We start from the raw sequence: 18163 nt of genomic DNA, 5'->3' as shown, positions 1-18163 counted from the left end.
ACCTTCAAGTAGTTGGAAGAGGTCATGGGTGAGAATTCCTTCTCCTTGGCCTAGTCTGGCCCAGGTCTGGAGAGAAGGCAATGGAGATGTGAAGTGGAGGCCAGGTGTGGTGGCTACGCCTATAATCCCAGCACTTTGGGAGTCCGAGGCGGGCGGATCACCTGAGGCTAGGAATTTGAGACCAGCCTGGACAGCATGCTGAAACCCTGCCTCTACTAAAAATACAAAAATTAGCCAGGTGTGGAGGCATGCGCCTGCAGTCCCAGCTACTCGGGAGGCTAAGGCACAAGAATTGCTTGAACCCGGGAGGCGGAGGTTGCAGTGAGCAGAGATCGCGCCACTGCACTCCAGCCTGGGTCACAGAATGAGACTCTTGTCTCAAAAAAAAAAAAAAAAAAAAAAGAAATTGAAGTGGAAAATGAGCTGGCAGGGGTGGTCAGGCAGGGGGTGAGCAATGAGGGCTCCTGAGCTGAGGAAGCAGGGGCGGGGGGAGGATGGGGGCTAGGGAGTCCTCAGAAGTTCCCGGAGATACTCCCTCACTGGACAGAGTGGGGTTCCCGATGACGTTACTTGAGGCCTGGGAGACGGCCTCTGCCCCTCACTGCTCCTCCCCCTCCTAAGGTCAACATTTATGTGTCCTAGACCTAGAGAGGTCCCAGGACACGCCACTGTCCCGCCTTCCCCACTGCCCGCCCCACTGGCCAGTCCCCACGCCCACACACCCAAGGCTGCCCCATCTGGCGTTGATTATCCTGCTGCTGCCGCCACCGTTGCTGCTGCTCTGCAAAACTCAGCTGCTGCCTCTGTCTTGAGGACCCCAGCGCCTTTCCCCCGGGGCCATGCTGCCTGCAGCCACAGCCTCCCTCCTGGGGCCCCTCCTCACTGCCTGCGCCCTGCTGCCTTTTGCCCAGGGCCAGACCCCCAACTACACCAGGTAGGTCTCTTGGCATCTTCCAGACAGCTCCAGTGAACTTCAGATCCCCGATTCCTTGGGGGTTATGCCTGGAGATATTTTGGGTTCCCTTGCTGACACACCACTCCCCAGATTCCCCACCGCCTCACCCTTCTCTGGCCCCCAAATTCTCCCCATCTGCTGCAAGACCTTGGTCTCCTGCAGGCCACCACTGCTCCCATTCCCCCACCTTCGTCCTCTGGTCTCTTAAGTCTCCCCACCCACCCAGATCCTTGGCCCCCCATAGAACCCAAGAGAGAGCCAAGCTCCTGAACTTGCCTGGTAGCTGGATTCCAGGAAGGAATTCGAGAGGGATTGTAGCGGGAGGAGGGGGCAGTGAGTGGAGACTTGGGAGTCAGAATCTGAAGTAGTTTGGAACAGGGGCAGGGCTAAGGTGTGGAGCCCGCGGAGCCTGGCCTCCAGGTTCAATCAGAGGGCCATCGCCACTGCAGCTCCCTCCATCTCTCCACCCCCTCCCCCCCACCGCCTCGTGGCTGTGTCCACATCTGGAAGTAGTTAGGCGGCTCCTGTCCCTGGACTGCCAGGCAGAGTGAGGCGGGAGTCTGGAAGGGGGGCCGAGGAGGATTCCGGGAATTCCTGTTGGGGTGGGGGTGGGGACTCTTGGGGTTGGAGGGATGGTCGAGTTGCCAGGCCCACTTTTCCCCTATCTTTGTGGGAGTCTGGGACACCCCAGCCCTGTCCTGGCTGGTGGAAGCTGCCCGAGGTCTCTCAAGGCCTTTCCATTTCATCCCCCAGCTTCCCTCCTTGGAGTTTCATCCTCATCACCTCATCCCCATCTTGCCAGTGCTCCCCTGTCCCACCCGTCCCTGCTCTTTCCTGACCCCTTTTCTGTTCTCCAGACCCGTGTTCCTGTGCGGAGGGGATGTGAAGGGGGAATCAGGTTACGTGGCAAGTGAGGGGTTCCCCAACCTCTACCCCCCTAATAAGGAGTGCATCTGGATCATAACGGTGAGAAACCCCTCTGGGCACTACCCCTTGTTAAAGTCTCAGAGGCAAAAAGGCCTGACTGCGAAGGGACCCCCCCCCCCCCGCGTCCCCCCGCACCACCTTCTCAACCTGGGGCAGCTCCAAGTGTCTTCCCTCTGTCACTGAAGGCATCATTCCCACCGTAACACGCATCCTCTTAACCCTTCCCTCAAATCTTCATTCTCCAGTCCCCGGCCCTCCCTCCTCTTCCAAAGCCTCAGCTCTTGTCCCCTGCACAGGCTACCAGCAGAGCTGCGGAGACCAGGCCCTCTGCTCTGCACTCACATGGAGGCCCCTTCCCATTCAGTCCGTTTTTGCAAGAAACGCTTGGGGCAGGGGAGCTGCCCTCTGGCTGGGTTGTGTGGGGCCTGACTCTGTGGGTCCCCGCCTCTGTCCCCGCTATCAGGTCCCCGAGGGCCAGACTGTGTCCCTCTCATTCCGAGTCTTCGACCTGGAGCTGCACCCCGCCTGCCGCTACGATGCTCTGGAGGTCTTCGCTGGGTCTGGGACTTCCGGCCAGCGGCTCGGACGCTTTTGTGGGACCTTCCGGCCTGCGCCCCTAGTCGCCCCCGGCAACCAGGTGACCCTGAGGATGACGACGGATGAGGGCACAGGAGGACGAGGCTTCCTGCTCTGGTACAGCGGGCGGGCCACCTCGGGCACTGGTGAGAACTCCCTCACCTCCGCCTTCCCCCCCCTCCAGGCCCCGCCCCGGGCGCAGCCCCGCCCCCAGCCCTAACCTCCGCCCCGCCCACCCCGCGCCCCAGTGCCTAGGGCCCCCTACCTCCCTGACCCATTTTCCTCACTAACCGCCCCTTCAGTCCCTCCTCCCCGTCTTCTCTCCCCTCCTCCCGCACCCACCCATCCCTCTTCCAGGGCCCCCCCCAGGCGCGAGGCGGAAATGGGTCACCGACCCGCGGGTGGAATGGGCGGCCTGGGGTTACTGGGACGGTGAGTAACTGCCGGCCCCCGTCCGCAATCGGGCTCCCTCCGTCGGGCGCGAGGGGGCACCCCAGGGCTGGGAGGACTAGGTTCCTCCGACCCGGGGGGCCCCCTACAACCAGCCCTGGGCTCCCGATTGCGGTCCCATCACCCCCTCCTGGCGGCAGAACTCTCCCTTGCAATGTTTCAGGCGGGGACCTCCCTAAAGGGGGCCTCGGGGGCTGTGCCCCAAGTCGAGGACACCCTCTCCAGCCTGAAAGGGGACTCTGCTGCAGGGCCGGGGAGATGGGATCTCCTAGGGGAAGAGGCGCGGTGCGGCCGCGGGTCGGGGAGGGGCCAGAAGGGGGCGTCCAGCCAGTTCCTCCTCCCGCTTCCACCGCCCGCCAGTGCGCCCTGCGGCCCCAGACTTCCCCGAGCCGCGCTCCTCCCGGCCGCTCTCTGTTAACCTGCCCCCATCTTACCTCCCCTTCTTCTCTTCCCCTCATCCTGAGCCCCAGACATCCGAGCTGCCTGCCGGGGCTCCCAGCCTAGAGTTCTCCTGGAGCTGACCGAGGGTCTCCACCGCCCCCCACCCCCGCTCCTCTCTCCCCTCCCCAGAGCACCAATTTTGCGGGGGGCGGCTGGAGAAGGCCCAGGGAACCCTGACCACGCCCAACTGGCCCGAGTCCGATTACCCCCCGGGCATCAGCTGTTCCTGGCACATCATCGCGCCCCCGGACCAGGTACCGACCCTCCTCCCCGGGCTGCCCTAGGGGACCCAGGCGGCGCCCTCCAGCTTGCAGCCAGCAGAGATTTATTGAAGATCTGCTGTGTCCCGAGCACTGCGCTTGCGCTGGTGGGCACCCAAAACAGCCCCAACCCCTGCATGCACGCAAACAAAAATGTAAAAATTAACAACTGAGACAAGTCTCAGGAGAGCGAGGTACAGGGTCCTGGTATAACACGCGGGCCTGTCACTTGTGAGTGCGCCAGGACTTGACCTTGCCAACGACGACGACCGACGCCCCTGCAGGGTCCCATGGGTGTGTGTGGTCCTCCGTGCTGTGGTGTGAACGCCTTCAGGAGGGGGGCCCAGAGGACGCGGGAGGTGGGAGTGGGAGCTGCTGCAGGCACCCAGTAGGAGATGAGGTGCAGGCGCCCAGGGGTGTCCCGCCGCGCAGCCCCCGCCTCCGCCCGCCGCCAGGTCATCGCGCTGACCTTCGAGAAGTTTGACCTGGAGCCGGACACCTACTGCCGCTATGACTCGGTCAGCGTGTTCAACGGAGCCGTGAGCGACGACTCCCGGAGGCTGGGGAAGTTCTGCGGCGACGCAGTCCCGGGGTGAGGGGCGGGACCTGGGCGAGTCCGGGTGAGAGTCGGCGGACCGCACGCACGCGGCTGTTTGGAGGGGCGGGGTTCAGCTAAAGGGACGGGATCTGATCCCCAGGGCTCCAAACCGGCGAGGGGAGCAGGTTCGAGGCCAGACAAAGAGGAGATTTGGCCCCGGGTCTGGGGTCCGCGGATAGGCGACTGGGGCTCTGCGAAGTTGGGACGAAGTTAAAAGGCCACCTGGCCAGGGGTAGTGGCTCATGCCTGTAATCATAGCACTTTGGGAGGCTGAAGCGGGAGGATCACCTGAGCTTAGGAATTCGAGACCAGCCTGGGCAACATGGTGCAACCTTGTCTGTACCAAAAATACAAAATAATTAGCTGGGCATGGTGGCGTGCCTGTAGTCCCAGCAACTTGCGGGGCTGAGGCAGGAGGATTACTTGAACCCAGAAGGTCAAGGCTGCAGTGAGCCGAGATGGAGCCACTGCACTCAAGCCTGGGAGACAAAGTGAGACCCTGTCTCAAACAAACAAAAAAGGTCATGGGGCTGAGAAGAGTGTGGTGCACGCCCGCCCTGACACTTCCCCCAATGCTCGGTGGCCACCCGCAGCTCCATCTCCTCCGAAGGGAATGAACTCCTCGTCCAGTTCGTCTCAGATCTCAGTGTCACCGCTGACGGCTTCTCAGCCTCCTACAAGACCCTGCCGCGGGGCACTGCCAAAGAAGGGCAAGGGCCCAGCCCCAAACCGGGAACTGAGCCCAAAGTCAAGCTGCCCCCCAAGTCCCAACCTCCGGAGAAAACAGAAGAAACTCCTTCAGCCCCTGGTGAGTCTGGGATAGGGGAGGAAGGGGAAACAGACTGAAGGGAGCCATTTCAAAAAGTTCTGACCTGGGCTGTGGCTCACACCTGTAATCCCAGCATTTTGGGAGGTCCAGACAGCAGGATCGCTTAAGCCTAGGAGTTTACCATAGCAAGACCCTGTCTTTTCAAAAATAAAAAATTAGGCTGGGCTGGTGGCTCACGCCTGTAATCCCAGCACTCTGGGAGGCCAAGGCAGGCAGATCACCTGAGGTCAGGAGTTCAAGACCACCCCGGCTAACATGGCAACACCACATCTCTACTAAAAATACAAAAATTAGCCGGTGTGTGGTGGTACACACCTGTAATCCCAGCTACTCGGGAGGCTGAGGCAGGAGAGTCGCTTGAACCTGAGAGGTGGAGATTGTAGTGAGCCGAGATTGTGCCACTGCACTCCAACTTGGGTTACAGAGCGAGATTCTGTCTAAGAAAAAAAAAAAAAAACTTAGCCAGGCGTGTGGTCATAGCTACTCCGGAGGCTGAGGTGGGAGGATTGCTTGAGCTGGGAAGGTCGAGGCTTCAGTGAGCCATGACTGTGCCGCTACACTCCAGCCTGGGCAACAGAGCAAAGCTCCATCTTAAACAAACAAAAAAGTTCTTCCTTGGCTACATTCACTCATTGATTCATCTGGTACTCACTGGTGCCTCCTTCCTGCCGATGACCCCTACTGGGTGCTAGGACCAGAAGCCCGACAGAGCTCTGAACAGTTCAAGTCAATGAGGCTGTTATGGGGACAGTGCTCCCTCCCACCTGCTGAGCAGGTCACCCTCCACCCTCCTCCCTCCTAGATGCACCCACCTGCCCAAAGCAGTGCCGCCGGACAGGCACCTTGCAGAGCAACTTCTGTGCCAGCAGCCTTGGTAAGAATACCCCTAACCCCATTCCAGCTCCTCGAACCACCTCCTGCTTCTGTTTCCAGTCCTGCCATCTGGAACCTCCCATCTCCTCATCTCTCACTCCCATTCTCCCACAGTGGTGACTGCGACAGTGAAGTCCATGGTTCGGGAGCCAGGGGAGGGCCTTGCCGTGACTGTCAGTCTTATTGGTGCTTATAAAACTGGAGGACTGGACCTGCCTTCTCCACCCACTGGTGCCTCCCTGAAGTTTTACGTGCCTTGCAAGCAGTGCCCCCCCATGAAGAAAGGTAACAGAGATGTGGGGAAATGGGGATGGGGCGAGCTAAGCCACACAGAAATGATCAAGGTGTGGAATCTTGAGACCTGCTGACAGGTCTCAAGAATAAGAGATCTCAACCCCTCCTTCCTTCTTCCAGGAGTCAGTTATCTGCTGATGGGCCAGGTAGAAGAGAACAGAGGCCCCGTCCTTCCTCCAGAGAGCTTTGTGGTTCTCCACCGCCCCAACCAGGACCAGATCCTCACCAACCTAAGCAAGAGGAAGTGCCCCTCTCAACCTGTGCGGGCTGCTGCGTCCCAGGACTGAGACGCAGGCCAGCCCCGGCCCCTAGCCCTCAGGCCTTCTTTCTTATCCAAATAAATGTTTCTTAACGAGGAATGGGTCAGATCTCCATGCTTATGGTATTGGGGTCCATCTTGAGGATTTCTTTTCATTAATTAATTAATTCAACATATATTTACTATACAGAATAATCGTTTAAGAATGTGGCCAGGTGTGGCCACTCACAGCTGTAATCCCAGCACTATGGGAGGCTGAGTCAGGAGGATTGCTGAGGCCAAGAGTTTAAGACCAGCCTGGGCAACATGGCAAAACCCCCTCTCCACAAAAAAAAATACAAAAATTAGCCAGGCGTGGTGGTGCACACCTGTAGTCCCAGCTACTCAGGTTGAGGTGTGAGGATCGCTTGATCCCGGGGAGGTAAGACTGCAGTGAGCTGTGACTATGCCACTGTACTCCACCTTGGGGAACACAGTGAGACCCTGTCTCAAAAAAAAAAAAAAGAATGTAAGTCACAGGCCAGGTGCAGTGGCTGATGCCTGTAATCCCAGCACTTTGAGAGGCTGAGGTGGGAGGATCACTTGAGGTCAGAAGTTTGAGACCAGCCTGGCCAACATGGTGAAACCCCGTCTCTACTAAAAATACAAAAAAATTAGCTGGGCGTGGTGGCGGGCACCTGTTACTCAGGAGGCTGAGGCAAAAGAATTGCTTGAACTCAAGAGGTGGAGACTGCAGTGAGCTGAGATCGTGCCACTGCACTCCAGCCTGGGCAACAGAGTGAGACTCCATCTGAAAAAAATAACATAAAATAAAAAAGAAAAGAAAATATGTCACATCTTTTTTTTTTTTTTTTTTTTTTTTTGAGACGGAGTTTCACTCTTGTTGCCCAGGCTGGAGTGCAATGGCGCAATCTCGGCTCACTGCAAACTCCGCCTCCTGGGTTCAAATGATTCTCCTGCCTCAGCCTCCCGAGTAGCTGGAATTACAGGCACGCACCACCACACCCAGCTAATTTTGTATTTTTAGTAGAGATGGGGTTTCTCCATGTTGGTCATGCTGCTCTCAAACTCCCAATCTCAGGTGATGCACACCCCCTTGGCCTCCCAAAGTGCTGGGATTGCAGGCGTGAGCCACCATGCCTGGCCGATTATGTCACATCTTGTCCCTCCTTTACTCAAAACTTTTCTGTAGTTTCCTAAGTCTTACCAAGGGTTCAAGGCCCTATATCATCTGCATTCTCTCTCCTGCCTCGTAGCTTCATGTCTATTATCTCCTATGTATCATCTGTTCCAGTCACATTGGCAACTTCAGTTTGTTGCCCATTTCTTTTTTTTTTTTTTTTTTTTGAGATGGAGTCTCGCTCTGTCACCCAGGCTGGAGCACAGTGGCATGATCTGGCTGGACTGCAGTGCAGTGGCGCTATCTCGGCTCCCTGCAACCTCCGCCTCCCAGATTCAAGCGATTCTCCTGCCTCAGCCTCCCGAGTAGGTGGGACTACAGGCATGTGCCACCACGCCCAGCTAATTTTGTATTTTTAGTAGAGACGGGGTTTCACCATGTTGGTCAGGCTGGTCTCGAATTCCTGACCTTGTGATCTGCCCGCCTCGGCCTCCCAAAGTGCTGGAATTACAGGGGTGATCCACCGCACCCGGCCTTGTTGCCCATTTCTAGTACACTTCTGTTTTAGGCCTTTGCTATTTCCTCTATCCAGAATTCTCTCCCATAGACATATCTCATGGTTCACTTCCTAAATCCAGTCAGATCTCTGCTCAAAGTTCATCCTAGTCACTCATTCATTTGTTCATTCCAAATGGTAGGCACTGTCATAAGTCCTAAAGATACAACAGAAAACTAAACAAAGTCCCTGCTCTTGTGAAAAGGAAAAAACATTCTACTGGAGGAGAGAGAAACAATAAAATAGGAGGTCATGTATCACTATAAGTGCTATTAAAAAAACAAATACAGGGCAGGGAGCGGTGGCTCACGCCTGTAATCCCAGCACTTTGGGAGACCGAGGCGGGCGGATCACAAGGTCAGGAGATCCAGACCATCCTGGCTAACATGATGAAACACCATCTCTACTAAAAATACAAAAAATTAGCCGGGTGTGGTGGCGGGCGCCTGTAGTCCCAGCTACTCGGGAGGCTGAGGCAGGAGAATGGCGTGAACCCGGGAGGTGGAGCTTGCAGTGAGCCGAGATCGCGCCACTGCAGTCCGGCCTGGGTGAAAGAGCGAGACTCCATCTCAAAAAATAAACCAAACCAAACAAAACAAAAAAAAAACAAATACAATTAGCCGGGTGTGAAGTCGCGCGCCTGTAGTCCCAGCTACTCAGAAGGCTGAGGTGGGAGGATTGGTTGAGCGCAACCAAGCAGGTGGAGACTGCAGTGAGCTATGATTGTACCACTGCCCTCCAGCCTGGGTGACAGCACAAGACTGTCTCAAAAAAAAAAAAAAAGAAAAAAAGAAAAAAAGAAAAAGAAAATGTAAAAGAGAACACGGGGATTCTACACAAGATGTTCAGAGGAGACTTTCAGATAAGGTCAACTTTGTCTTTGCTCCATTGCTAACTGGGTGCCCTCAGAGACCCAGATTCTTCACCTTATCCAGGCTGTAAAAGGAGTTGAAGATTCGATGCAATTAAAGTGGCAGGGTTTAGCAAATCCTTTTTTAAAATATATAATTACTCAAACAACATGGGTTTGAAATCAGCAAATCTTAATTCCCTGTGCAAATGTGAGTGATTTCCCACGTCCCTCACAGGAAGGTGAGAAACAGGAGGCGAGACTTAGTCTGGAGTCCCAGATGGGAGGAACCTCCAACCCATAGAAAACAGACTTTGAGCCTGGGGAAGGGACAGTGGCTCTCATGCACTTTGGGAGGCTTAAGTGGGAGGATCGCTTGGGCCCAGGAGTTCGAGAACAGCCTGCACAACATAGCGAGATCGTCTCTACAAAAAATTACAAAAAGCCAGGCATGGTGATGCACGCCTGTAATCCCAGCTACTCGGGAGGCTGAGGCAGGAGAATCGCTTGAACCCAGGAGTTGGAGGCTGCAGTGAGCAATGACAGCGCCACTGCACTCCAGCCTGGGCGACAGAGTGAGACTCTGTCTCTAAAAAAGCAAAAAAGAGGGCGGGCACGGTGGCTCACGCCTGTAATTACAGGACTTTGGGAGGCTGAGGCAAGTGGATCGCCTGAGGTCAGGAGTTCGAGACCAGCCTGACCAACATGGTGAAACCCCGTCTCTACCAAAAATACAAAGAATTACCCGGGCGTGGTGGCGCACGCCTATAATCCCAGCTACTCGGGAGGCTGAGACAGGAGAATCGCTTGAACCCTGGAGGCGGTGGTTGCAGTGAGCCGAGATTGTGCCATTGCACTCCAGCCTGGGCGACAGAGCGAGACGTCGTCTCAAAAAAAAAAAAAAAAAGCAAAGAAAACAGGCTTGGTTCCTGCAGAGGCTTCTAGAGCCTGGAATTGAAGAGGAGGAAAAGGGCTTCCCGGTGGGAGATTGACTTGGACCATCTCAAGAATAGGGAGGAAAGAACAAAGCCCAGTTCGAAACCCCGCCCCCGGTTCTCTGAGTTACTTCAGGGCTCGAGTTAGAGCCAGTACAACTGTTACGTCACCGGAATCCAGCCAATCGCAGACGACAGAAGGAGGGCGTTGTTTGGTCTTTCAGCACACCAATCGGCGTATAGTTACGGCAGAAACAAAGACGTCCTAGCCAATGACAGAGGCCGTACGGCGGAAGTATAGAAAAGGACTCTCGGGAACATGGCACCATTAATCTGACCACAAGCTGACTGGCAGGTGCTTTAACCACAAGGTGGGCATCCTAGCGCGAGCGACCGTTTTGAGGCAGAAGCCCGACGGGGCCCGCGTCCGAGCTTAGGGAGGGGCCGGAGACGCAAACACACGTCTCCCAGGAAGCAGGCGGCGTCACAGGTCGCTCTGCAGGCGGCCGCTGCAGCGGACGGAGTCTGGCTGGAGAGAGGAGGCGGGCGTCCGGGAACGCCCGGAAGGGGCGAGGCCAGCGGCGGGGCGGGGCTTATGGAGATCGTGAGCTGGGCCTGAGGGGAAGGCCGGGTTGGGAGCTGCGAGGGGCCGGGTTTAGCGGGGTGGGCGTGGCCGTCGAGGTGGGGCTCGGCGGGTCCGAAGGAACCTGGGGCAGAGCTGGAAGAGGGAAGGTCTTGGGGGCCCTGGGCCTGGGTCTGCGGGAGCCCCATCTAGCGGGGTTCCAAGGCGGCGGCGGCATCAGTCGAGGCCCTGCCCCGGGAGCTCATCTTGTCCCCTTTCGCCCCTCACGCCCCCCAGCTCTGACTCCAGGCCCTGTCCCCTGAGCTCTGCCCTCGGATGTCCGACCGCCCAGGGCCTGCATGCGCCGTGGGGCGCCCCAGGACCAGGAGCTGGTGGGTCCGGGGCCCCCTGGGCGGGGGTCCCGGGGCGCCCCTCCTCCCTTGGGACCCGTTGTCCCGGTCCTGGTCTTTCCCCCGGATCTAGTATTCAGGGCGGACCAGCGGAGCGGACCCCGACAGCTGCTGACCCTCTATAACCCCACAGGAACTGCGCTTCGCTTCCGAGGTAAAGGGATCGGCGCCTCGGGGGGGCTGGTGGCCGGACACTGGGGGGCTGTGTTGGCTGGAGGAGTCAGATGGGTAGGGTTGGACGTCCAGCTTTGGTGGACTGGGAAAGTCATGTCCAGCCTCCGGGGCAGAAGGCAGAGGGGACTTAAATGACCCACATGGCAGGGCTTGTCTGTGTGTGTCTCTATCCCCCAGTCCTGTGCACAGCACCTGCCAAATACACGGTGTTTGACGCAGAGGGATATGTGAAGCCCCAGTCTTGCATTGACATGTGAGTGAGCTGGGAGGGTGGGGAGGCTTGTGGAAGCCAGGGGTCGCTGCCACCTGTTGTCTGAGGTCTGGGACCTTGCCCCCTTTAACCTATTTGCCCTATCCTCTGCCTGTGCCCCTAAGGGAGAGAATTCTAGGGGGAGGCCCAGATTTCCTTGGATTACTACCTCATTCACCCCAATGGGCTTCTCTCCTACCTTGGGACCAGTGTGATTCGACATGTGGCACCCATTCCCAGCCACTATGATGTCCAGGACCGCTTCCGCATTGAGCTGTCTGAGGAAGGAGCTGAGGGCCGAGTGGTGGGACGCAAGGACATTACCTCCGTTCTGAGAGCCCCAGCGTACCCCCTTGAGCTTCAGGGACAGCCAGATCCAGCGCCTCACCCAGGCCCTCCTGCTGGGACACCACCACCCACGGCCAGACACTTCCAGGAGCGTGAGTTGGGAGACTGGGATCTTGAGTTCTGTAGGGAGGGAGGAACTAGCATTTCCCTAGAGATGAGATAAATTGGATTTGAAGAAGTCTCCTGGTTCAGTCTTTTGTCTTTTGGCGGAAACATTCCTCCGAGTTGAGATTTTATATCAGGTGAGGGGGAAAAGACTTACAGCTTCCCTGGTTTCTGACTTCTACTTAGAGGAAAAAGTTCTTCCTTGACTGTAACCGCAGTACTTCCTATCATGTGGTAGCTCAGTTCAGTTCAATAAGAAACCTGTATTGAGCAATTAACCCTGTACCAAGTTGTGTGCTGGGTATGAGATCAAGAGAGGTTCCTGCCTGTCGGATAGGTCCACAGAAGAGAGAAAATGAATGCTGAGGGACTGGAGGAGAGAGTTCTTGTGGTGGTGGGGACAGAGGCTGTAGGAAGGAGAGGACACTTGCAGTGTACCCCTGGAGGGCAGTAAAAAGTAGATACAGGGTGCGGTGGCTCACGCCTATAATCCCAGTGCTTTGGGAGGCTGAGATGAGCTGATAACCTGAGGCCAGGAGTTCAAGACCAGCCTGACCAACATGATGGAACCCCGTCTCTACTAAAAACACACAAAAATTAGCTGGGAGTGGTGGCTCGCACCTGTAATCCCAGCTAGTTGGGAGGCTAAGGCAGGAGAATCACTTCAACCTAGGAGGCAGAGGCTGCAGTGAGTCAGGATTGTGTGGCTGCACTCCAGCCTGGGTGCAACAGAGCGAGACTCCGTCTCAAAAAAAAAAAAAAGTAGATACAGGGTGTGGTGGCTCACACCTATAATCCCAGTGCTTTGGGAGGCTGAAGTGGTGGGAGGATTGCAATTGCTTAAGGCCAGGAGTTCAAGATCAGCTTGGACAACATAACAAGACCCTCTACAAACAACTTAAAAATTAGCCAGGCATGGTAGCATGAACCCATAGTCCCAGCTACTTAGGAGGCTAAGGCAGGAGGATCACCTGAGGCCAAGAGTTCCAGACCAGCCTGGACAACGCAGTGAGACTCCATCTCTACAAAAAATAAAAGATAATTAAAAAAAAAAAAGTAGATACATCTTCCTTGTTCAGGCTTCTCCCTGGAGGACCTGGGCTGGGCAGGAGTGGGGGCTGCAGCATCTGATGAGTCTTGTTTCTCAGACCCCTGCCAGCAACTGGCCACCAGCTCCTTCCTCCTCTTCTTGCTGACGGGGATTGTGTCTGTGGCCTTCCTGCTGCTCCCACTCCAGGACGAACTCAGCAGCCAGCTGCCTCAAGTCCTGCACGTCTCCCTGGGACAAAAGTTGGTGGCCGCCTACGTCTTGGGTGAGGACAGTAGTGGCCAGGGACCCAGGCCCCAGGAAAAAGGGAGAAGGGACGGGAGGAGAGCTAACAGAGCCCCAGGGCTGCCCATGCGACCCTGTTCTTTCTTTGTCCCCCCTCCAGGCCTCCTCACCATGGTGTTCCTCCGGACCTGAGCTCCCTGCTCAACCCCCAGCCCACCCCACCCTCCCTGGGCAGGGTCTTGAGGCAGCCACTGTGATGCTCATACCTTACCTTGCCTCCTACCCTCTTCTCTTTCCTGCCTACTCCCCATTCCTCCCTGACAAAAAACACCCAGGGATTTGTACTCGTTTTCCAAGTTGAATAAAATACATTTTAAAAATGATAATCAGAAATGTAGGGTACTTGCCCCTGTCTTCCCACTTCTTTTTTGGTACACAGACATCCTCTAGTTCCCCCACCCCTGTTCCCAGGGGACCCAGGCACTTGGGGCAGTGATGAGGCCCAGCGAGGATTTAGAAGAGTTAGGTCACTCCTGGTGCTTGCGTTGAAAAACTATGTGACCATGAGCAAATTATTTAATTTCTCTGAGCTGTAGATTCTACCTACAAAATGAGAGCATTGGGCAAGTTGATTCTCAAGATCCCCTTCAGCCCTGGAATAGGATCCTGTCCCTAAGCCAATGTATTTAACCTAAAAAGAAATGAATGAAAATACCACCTAATCCTGCCTGCGGTGGAACTCCTGTCCCACCATCTGGAGGCAACAAAGCCTTTCACCGGGGTTACCTGGGTGTTTACAACCCCTAGAATCCTTTTCTGCCTTTTGGACCCTCTATCTGTTTTCCTGGGTCTTTCCTTTAAGACTTCAACTCCCTTGGCTGGGCACAGTGGCTCACGCCTGTAATCCCAGCACTTTGCAGGGCCGAGGCGAGTGGATCACTTGAGGCCAGGAGTTCGAGACCAGCCTGGCCAACATGGTAAACTCTTGTCTCTAAAAATACAAAAAATACACCCAACATGGTGAAATTTTGTCTCTAAAAATACAAAAATTAGCTGGACATGGTGGTAGGTGCCTGTAATCCCAGCTACTCAGGAGGCTGAGGTAACAGAATCATTTGAACCTGAGAGGTGGAGGCTGCAGTGAGCTAAGATTGTGCCATTGCACTCCAGCCTGGGCAACAGAGCAAGACTCCACCTAAAAAAAAGAAACAAGGCTTCAACTCCCATGGATCAGAAACACCAAAGTCCCTACCAATATGGGGGAAATAGTATTGCTTGACATAACCTCACCTTAACCAGGAAAAAAAAAAAAAAAAACTAGGGTACAGGAAAAGAATAAGATTTACAAAAGCAAGCTTCTAGCTCACCTGCCCTCCTTCAGGTGCAGGGTGAGGAGGAACAGAGGAAGAGGGAGAATGGCCAGGCTCAGTGGCTCACATCTGTAATCCCAGTGCTTTGAGAGACCAAGGTGGGAGGATTGCCTGAGCCCAGGGGTTCAAGACCAGCCTGGACAACATAGCTTAGACCCCATTTCTACAAAAAAAATAAAAAGGAGGAGGGAGAGCCAGTGACTCTGGGCAGATGGTTGACTGGGAACAAAGATCAGCAAGATATTAAGACAGACCCAGGCTGTCACAGCACTGGAAGGTGATCAGTTGTTCCAGCTTTACTTTAGGGGCGTTGGGACCTGCTCCACTACCCTAGGAGTCTTCTCCCTCTCACACCCAGAACTGGCTCCAGTGGGGTGTGGCCCTGATACTGCATGGAGAATGGGTGTGCCGTTTGTGTCCAGGAGTCTGGGGACAGCTCTTGCCATAGCCCAGGAAACCCCTTTGCTAAATTACATGTGTATGGAAGATATCTGTTCACACCAGTCTGGATGCGCCCAGGTCCCCAAAACGCATTTGAGGTGCCACATAGGTTAATGGTCTTGTGAGTACTTGTGACAAGACCTTGTTACTGGTGTGGTCAAGAAGGCTTTCTGAGGGGCTGGGGGCAGGGGCTCACGCCTGTAATCCCAGTGCTTTGAGAGGCCAGAGCAGGAGAAGAGCTTGAGGCCAGAAGTTCAACACTAGCCTGGACAATATAGCAAGATCCTGTCTCTAAAAAAAAATTTTTTTTTTTTGAGATGGAGTCTCGCTCTGTCGCCCAGGCTGGAGTGCAGTGGTACAATCAAGGCTCACTGGAACCTCCACCTCCTGGGTTCAAGTGACTCTCCTGCCTCAGCCTCCTTTGTAGCTAGGACTACAGATGTGCGCCACCACCCCTGACTTATTTTTGTATAATTATAGAGAGGGCTTCACCATGATGGCCAGGCTGATCTCAAACTCCTGACCTCAGGCCCACCTCAGCCTCCCAAAGCGCTGGGATTACAGGCATGAGCCACCACACCTGGCATTTTTTTTTTTTTTAAATTAGCCAGGCATGGTGGCTCACACTTGCAGTCCCAGCTACTCAGGAGGCTGAGGTGGGAGGATCTCTTGAACCCAGGAGTTTGAGGTTGCAATAAGCTATGATTGCAGCACCGCACTCCAGCCTGGGCCACATAGTGAGACTCTATCTCTACAAAACAAAAACTTAGCTGGGTGTGGTGGCTCATGTCTGCAGTCCCAGCTACTCTGGAGGCTGAATTAAAATTAAAAATTTCCGATAAGTAAGGAAACAAACAAACCAAAAGATCCTTAATTCACCCATCTCAAGATCACATCTGCAATGTCAGTTTTAGGGACTTCATTCACAGGTTTCAGGGATTACGATATGGACATTTTTGTCCAGATCATTATTCTGTCTACCACAGGGAGCAATGGACAAAGTGAAGAAGGGTTGAGAAGGTGCTTTGGGACACTTGTCTGGACTGTATGTCAGGGAAGCAAATAGCTCAGGAGGTTTCTGATCCTAATTCAGGGTTCTGAGAACTCAACAAGTCAAGCTTAGGGGGCTAAGGAGGGGACAGTTGCATCCTGAAATCCAGAGCCCTGTGGCATCCCAAGCCTTAGACCAAGAAGCTTTTACTTCCCAGTGTCTTGAAGAGCTGTCAAGACCACAGCCTCCTGAAGCTGTGATTAAAGGCACACGGTGCCAGCAGCACTTAGAATTCCCTGCCTCCGGTAGCTTACACTTCAGTGTCTCCACCCTCACTGGACAAAGACTGGTCAAAGGGGATCCTGGCCAGGCATGGTGACTCACACCTGTAATCCTAGCACTTTGGGAGGCCAAGGAGGGCAGATCATGAGGTCAGGAGTTCGAGGCCAGCCTGGCCAACATGGTGAAACTCTGCCTCTACTAAAAATACAACAACAACAACAAAAAATTAGCTGGGCGTGGTGGTGGGCACCTGTAATCCTAGCTACTAGGGAGGCTGAGGCAGGAGAATTGCTTGAACCTGGGAGGCAGAGGTTGCCATGAGCCGAGATCGCGCCACTGCACTCTACCTGGGGCAACAGTGCGAGACTCCGTCTAAAAAAAAAGGGGGCGGGGGGATCCTGGAGGATGTTCCAGGCAGGGCCAATCATCTAATGTGTGTAACCACTGTTGGAGTCTTACAGGGCCCCATGCTCAGAAAGGGGTTCTGTGCTTGGGGTTTAATGCTCTGAGATTGTTATGTTGACATTCTTTTTCTTTTTCTCTTTTTTTTTGAGACAGGGTTCCACTCTCCCACTCTGTTGCCCAGGCTGGAGTGCAGTGGCATGATCTCGGCTCACTGCCACCTCCGCCTCCCAAGCTCAAGCAATTCTCCCACCTCAGCACCCTGGAGTAGGTGGGACTACAGGTGCACGCCACCACACCCGGCTAATTTTTTTTTTTTTTTTGAGACAGAGTCTCGCTCTGTTGCCCAGGCTGGAGTGCAGTGGTGCGATCTTGGCTCACTGCAAGCTCCGCCTCCCGGGTTCACGCCATTCTCCTGCCTCAGCCTCCCGAGTAGCTGGGATTACAGGCACCCGCCACCACGCCCACCTAATTTTTTGTATTTTTAGTAGAGACGGGGTTTCACCGTGTTAGCCAGGATGGTCTCGATCTCCCGACCTCATGATCCACCTGCCTCGGCCTCCCAAAGTGCTGGGATTACAGGCGTGAGCCAGCGCACCCAGCAGTTTTTTTACTTTTTGTAGAGATAAGGTTTCACCATATTGCCCAGGCTGCTCCGGAACTCCTATGCTCAAGCAATCTGCCTGCCTTGGCTTCCCAAAGTACTGGGATTACAGGCGTGAGCCACTGTGCCAACCTTGAAATTCCTAATAATTTTTGTTACCCTGAGACAGAGTCTTGCTCTGTCACCCAGGCTGGAGTGCAGTGGCATGATCTCGGCTCACTGCAACCTCTGCCTCCCGGGTTCAAGCATGAATTTATGTTTTGAAAGTGTGTCCCCATATCCAAAGGAGTGCAACATTAAATATCAAATAAAAGAATACCATGACAGGTTGAGAAATTGTAGAAAACAAAAACAAAAAAAAGCTTTGTTCCTTTTTTTTTTTTTTTTTTTTTGAGACAAGGTCTCATTCTGTCACCCAGACTGGAGTGTAGTGGCTCGATCATAACTCACTGCAGCCTGAAATTCCTGGGCTCAAATTATCCCTGCCTTGCCTCAGCCTCCTGAGTATCTGGGTCTACAGTACACACCACTATGCCCAACTAAAGTTTTTTAGTTTTTGTAGAGACAGGTTCTCCCCTGTGTTGTCCAGGCTGGTCTTGAACTCCTGGCTTTACATGACCTTCCCGCCTCATCCTCCCAAAGCACTGGGGTTACAGACATGAGCCACCGTGCCCAGCTTGTTTCTGCTTTTGAACAAGGGGTCCTGCATTTTCATTTTGCAGCAGGTCTTGCAAATTATGTAACCATTCCTCATCCCAGGACAAGATACTGGCCAGGTGTGGTGGCTTATGCCTGTAATCCCAGCACTTTGGGAGGTTGAGGTAGGCAGATTGCCCAAGCTCAGGAGTTCAAGACCACCCTGGGCAACATGGTGAAACCCCCGTCTCTACTAAAATACGAAAACATTTAGCCGGGCGTGGTGGTGCACACCTATAGTCCCAGCTACTCAGGAGGCTGAGGCAGGAGAATCACTTGAGCCCAGGAGGCGGAGGTTGCAGTGGGCCGAGATTGTGTCACTGCACTCCAGC

General features: G+C 54.7%; 2 protein-coding genes across 4 annotated transcripts; both read left to right on the top strand.

Moving 5' to 3' along the window:
- Positions 1 to 546: 546 nt before the first annotated feature.
- PCOLCE (procollagen C-endopeptidase enhancer) lies at positions 547 to 6562 on the top strand. The gene is made up of 9 exons (XM_004045911.4): positions 547 to 934; positions 1813 to 1921; positions 2346 to 2604; positions 3479 to 3603; positions 4065 to 4201; positions 4801 to 5015; positions 5839 to 5910; positions 6024 to 6194; positions 6324 to 6562. Exons 1-9 carry the CDS (start codon positions 840 to 842, stop codon positions 6488 to 6490), a joined length of 1350 nt encoding a protein of 449 aa, XP_004045959.1. The 5' UTR covers positions 547 to 839; the 3' UTR covers positions 6491 to 6562.
- A 3570-nt stretch (positions 6563 to 10132) lies between these two features.
- MOSPD3 (motile sperm domain containing 3) lies at positions 10133 to 13438 on the top strand. Of its 3 annotated transcripts, none has more exons than XM_055393021.2 (6): positions 10133 to 10294; positions 10783 to 11049; positions 11247 to 11322; positions 11530 to 11759; positions 12921 to 13085; positions 13206 to 13438. In XM_055393021.2, the coding sequence occupies exons 2-6, from the start codon at positions 10845 to 10847 to the stop codon at positions 13235 to 13237; spliced, it is 708 nt and encodes a 235-aa protein (XP_055248996.1). In that variant the 5' UTR covers positions 10133 to 10294; positions 10783 to 10844; the 3' UTR covers positions 13238 to 13438. The 3 variants fall into 3 exon arrangements, with proteins under 3 accessions (XP_055248996.1, XP_055248997.1, XP_063564681.1); XM_055393022.2 differs by lacking the exon at positions 10133 to 10294 and adding an exon at positions 10427 to 10527; XM_063708611.1 differs by lacking the exon at positions 10133 to 10294 and having other exon boundaries at positions 10496 to 11049.
- Positions 13439 to 18163: the final 4725 nt, after the last annotated feature.

The sequence above is a fragment of the Gorilla gorilla genome, chromosome 6, assembly GCF_029281585.2.
Source record: "Gorilla gorilla gorilla isolate KB3781 chromosome 6, NHGRI_mGorGor1-v2.1_pri, whole genome shotgun sequence".
NCBI classification, from domain to species: Eukaryota; Metazoa; Chordata; class Mammalia; order Primates; family Hominidae; genus Gorilla; species Gorilla gorilla.
The sequence above is the reverse complement of the archived record's forward strand: the minus strand, read 5'-3'. Positions and strand labels throughout refer to the sequence as shown.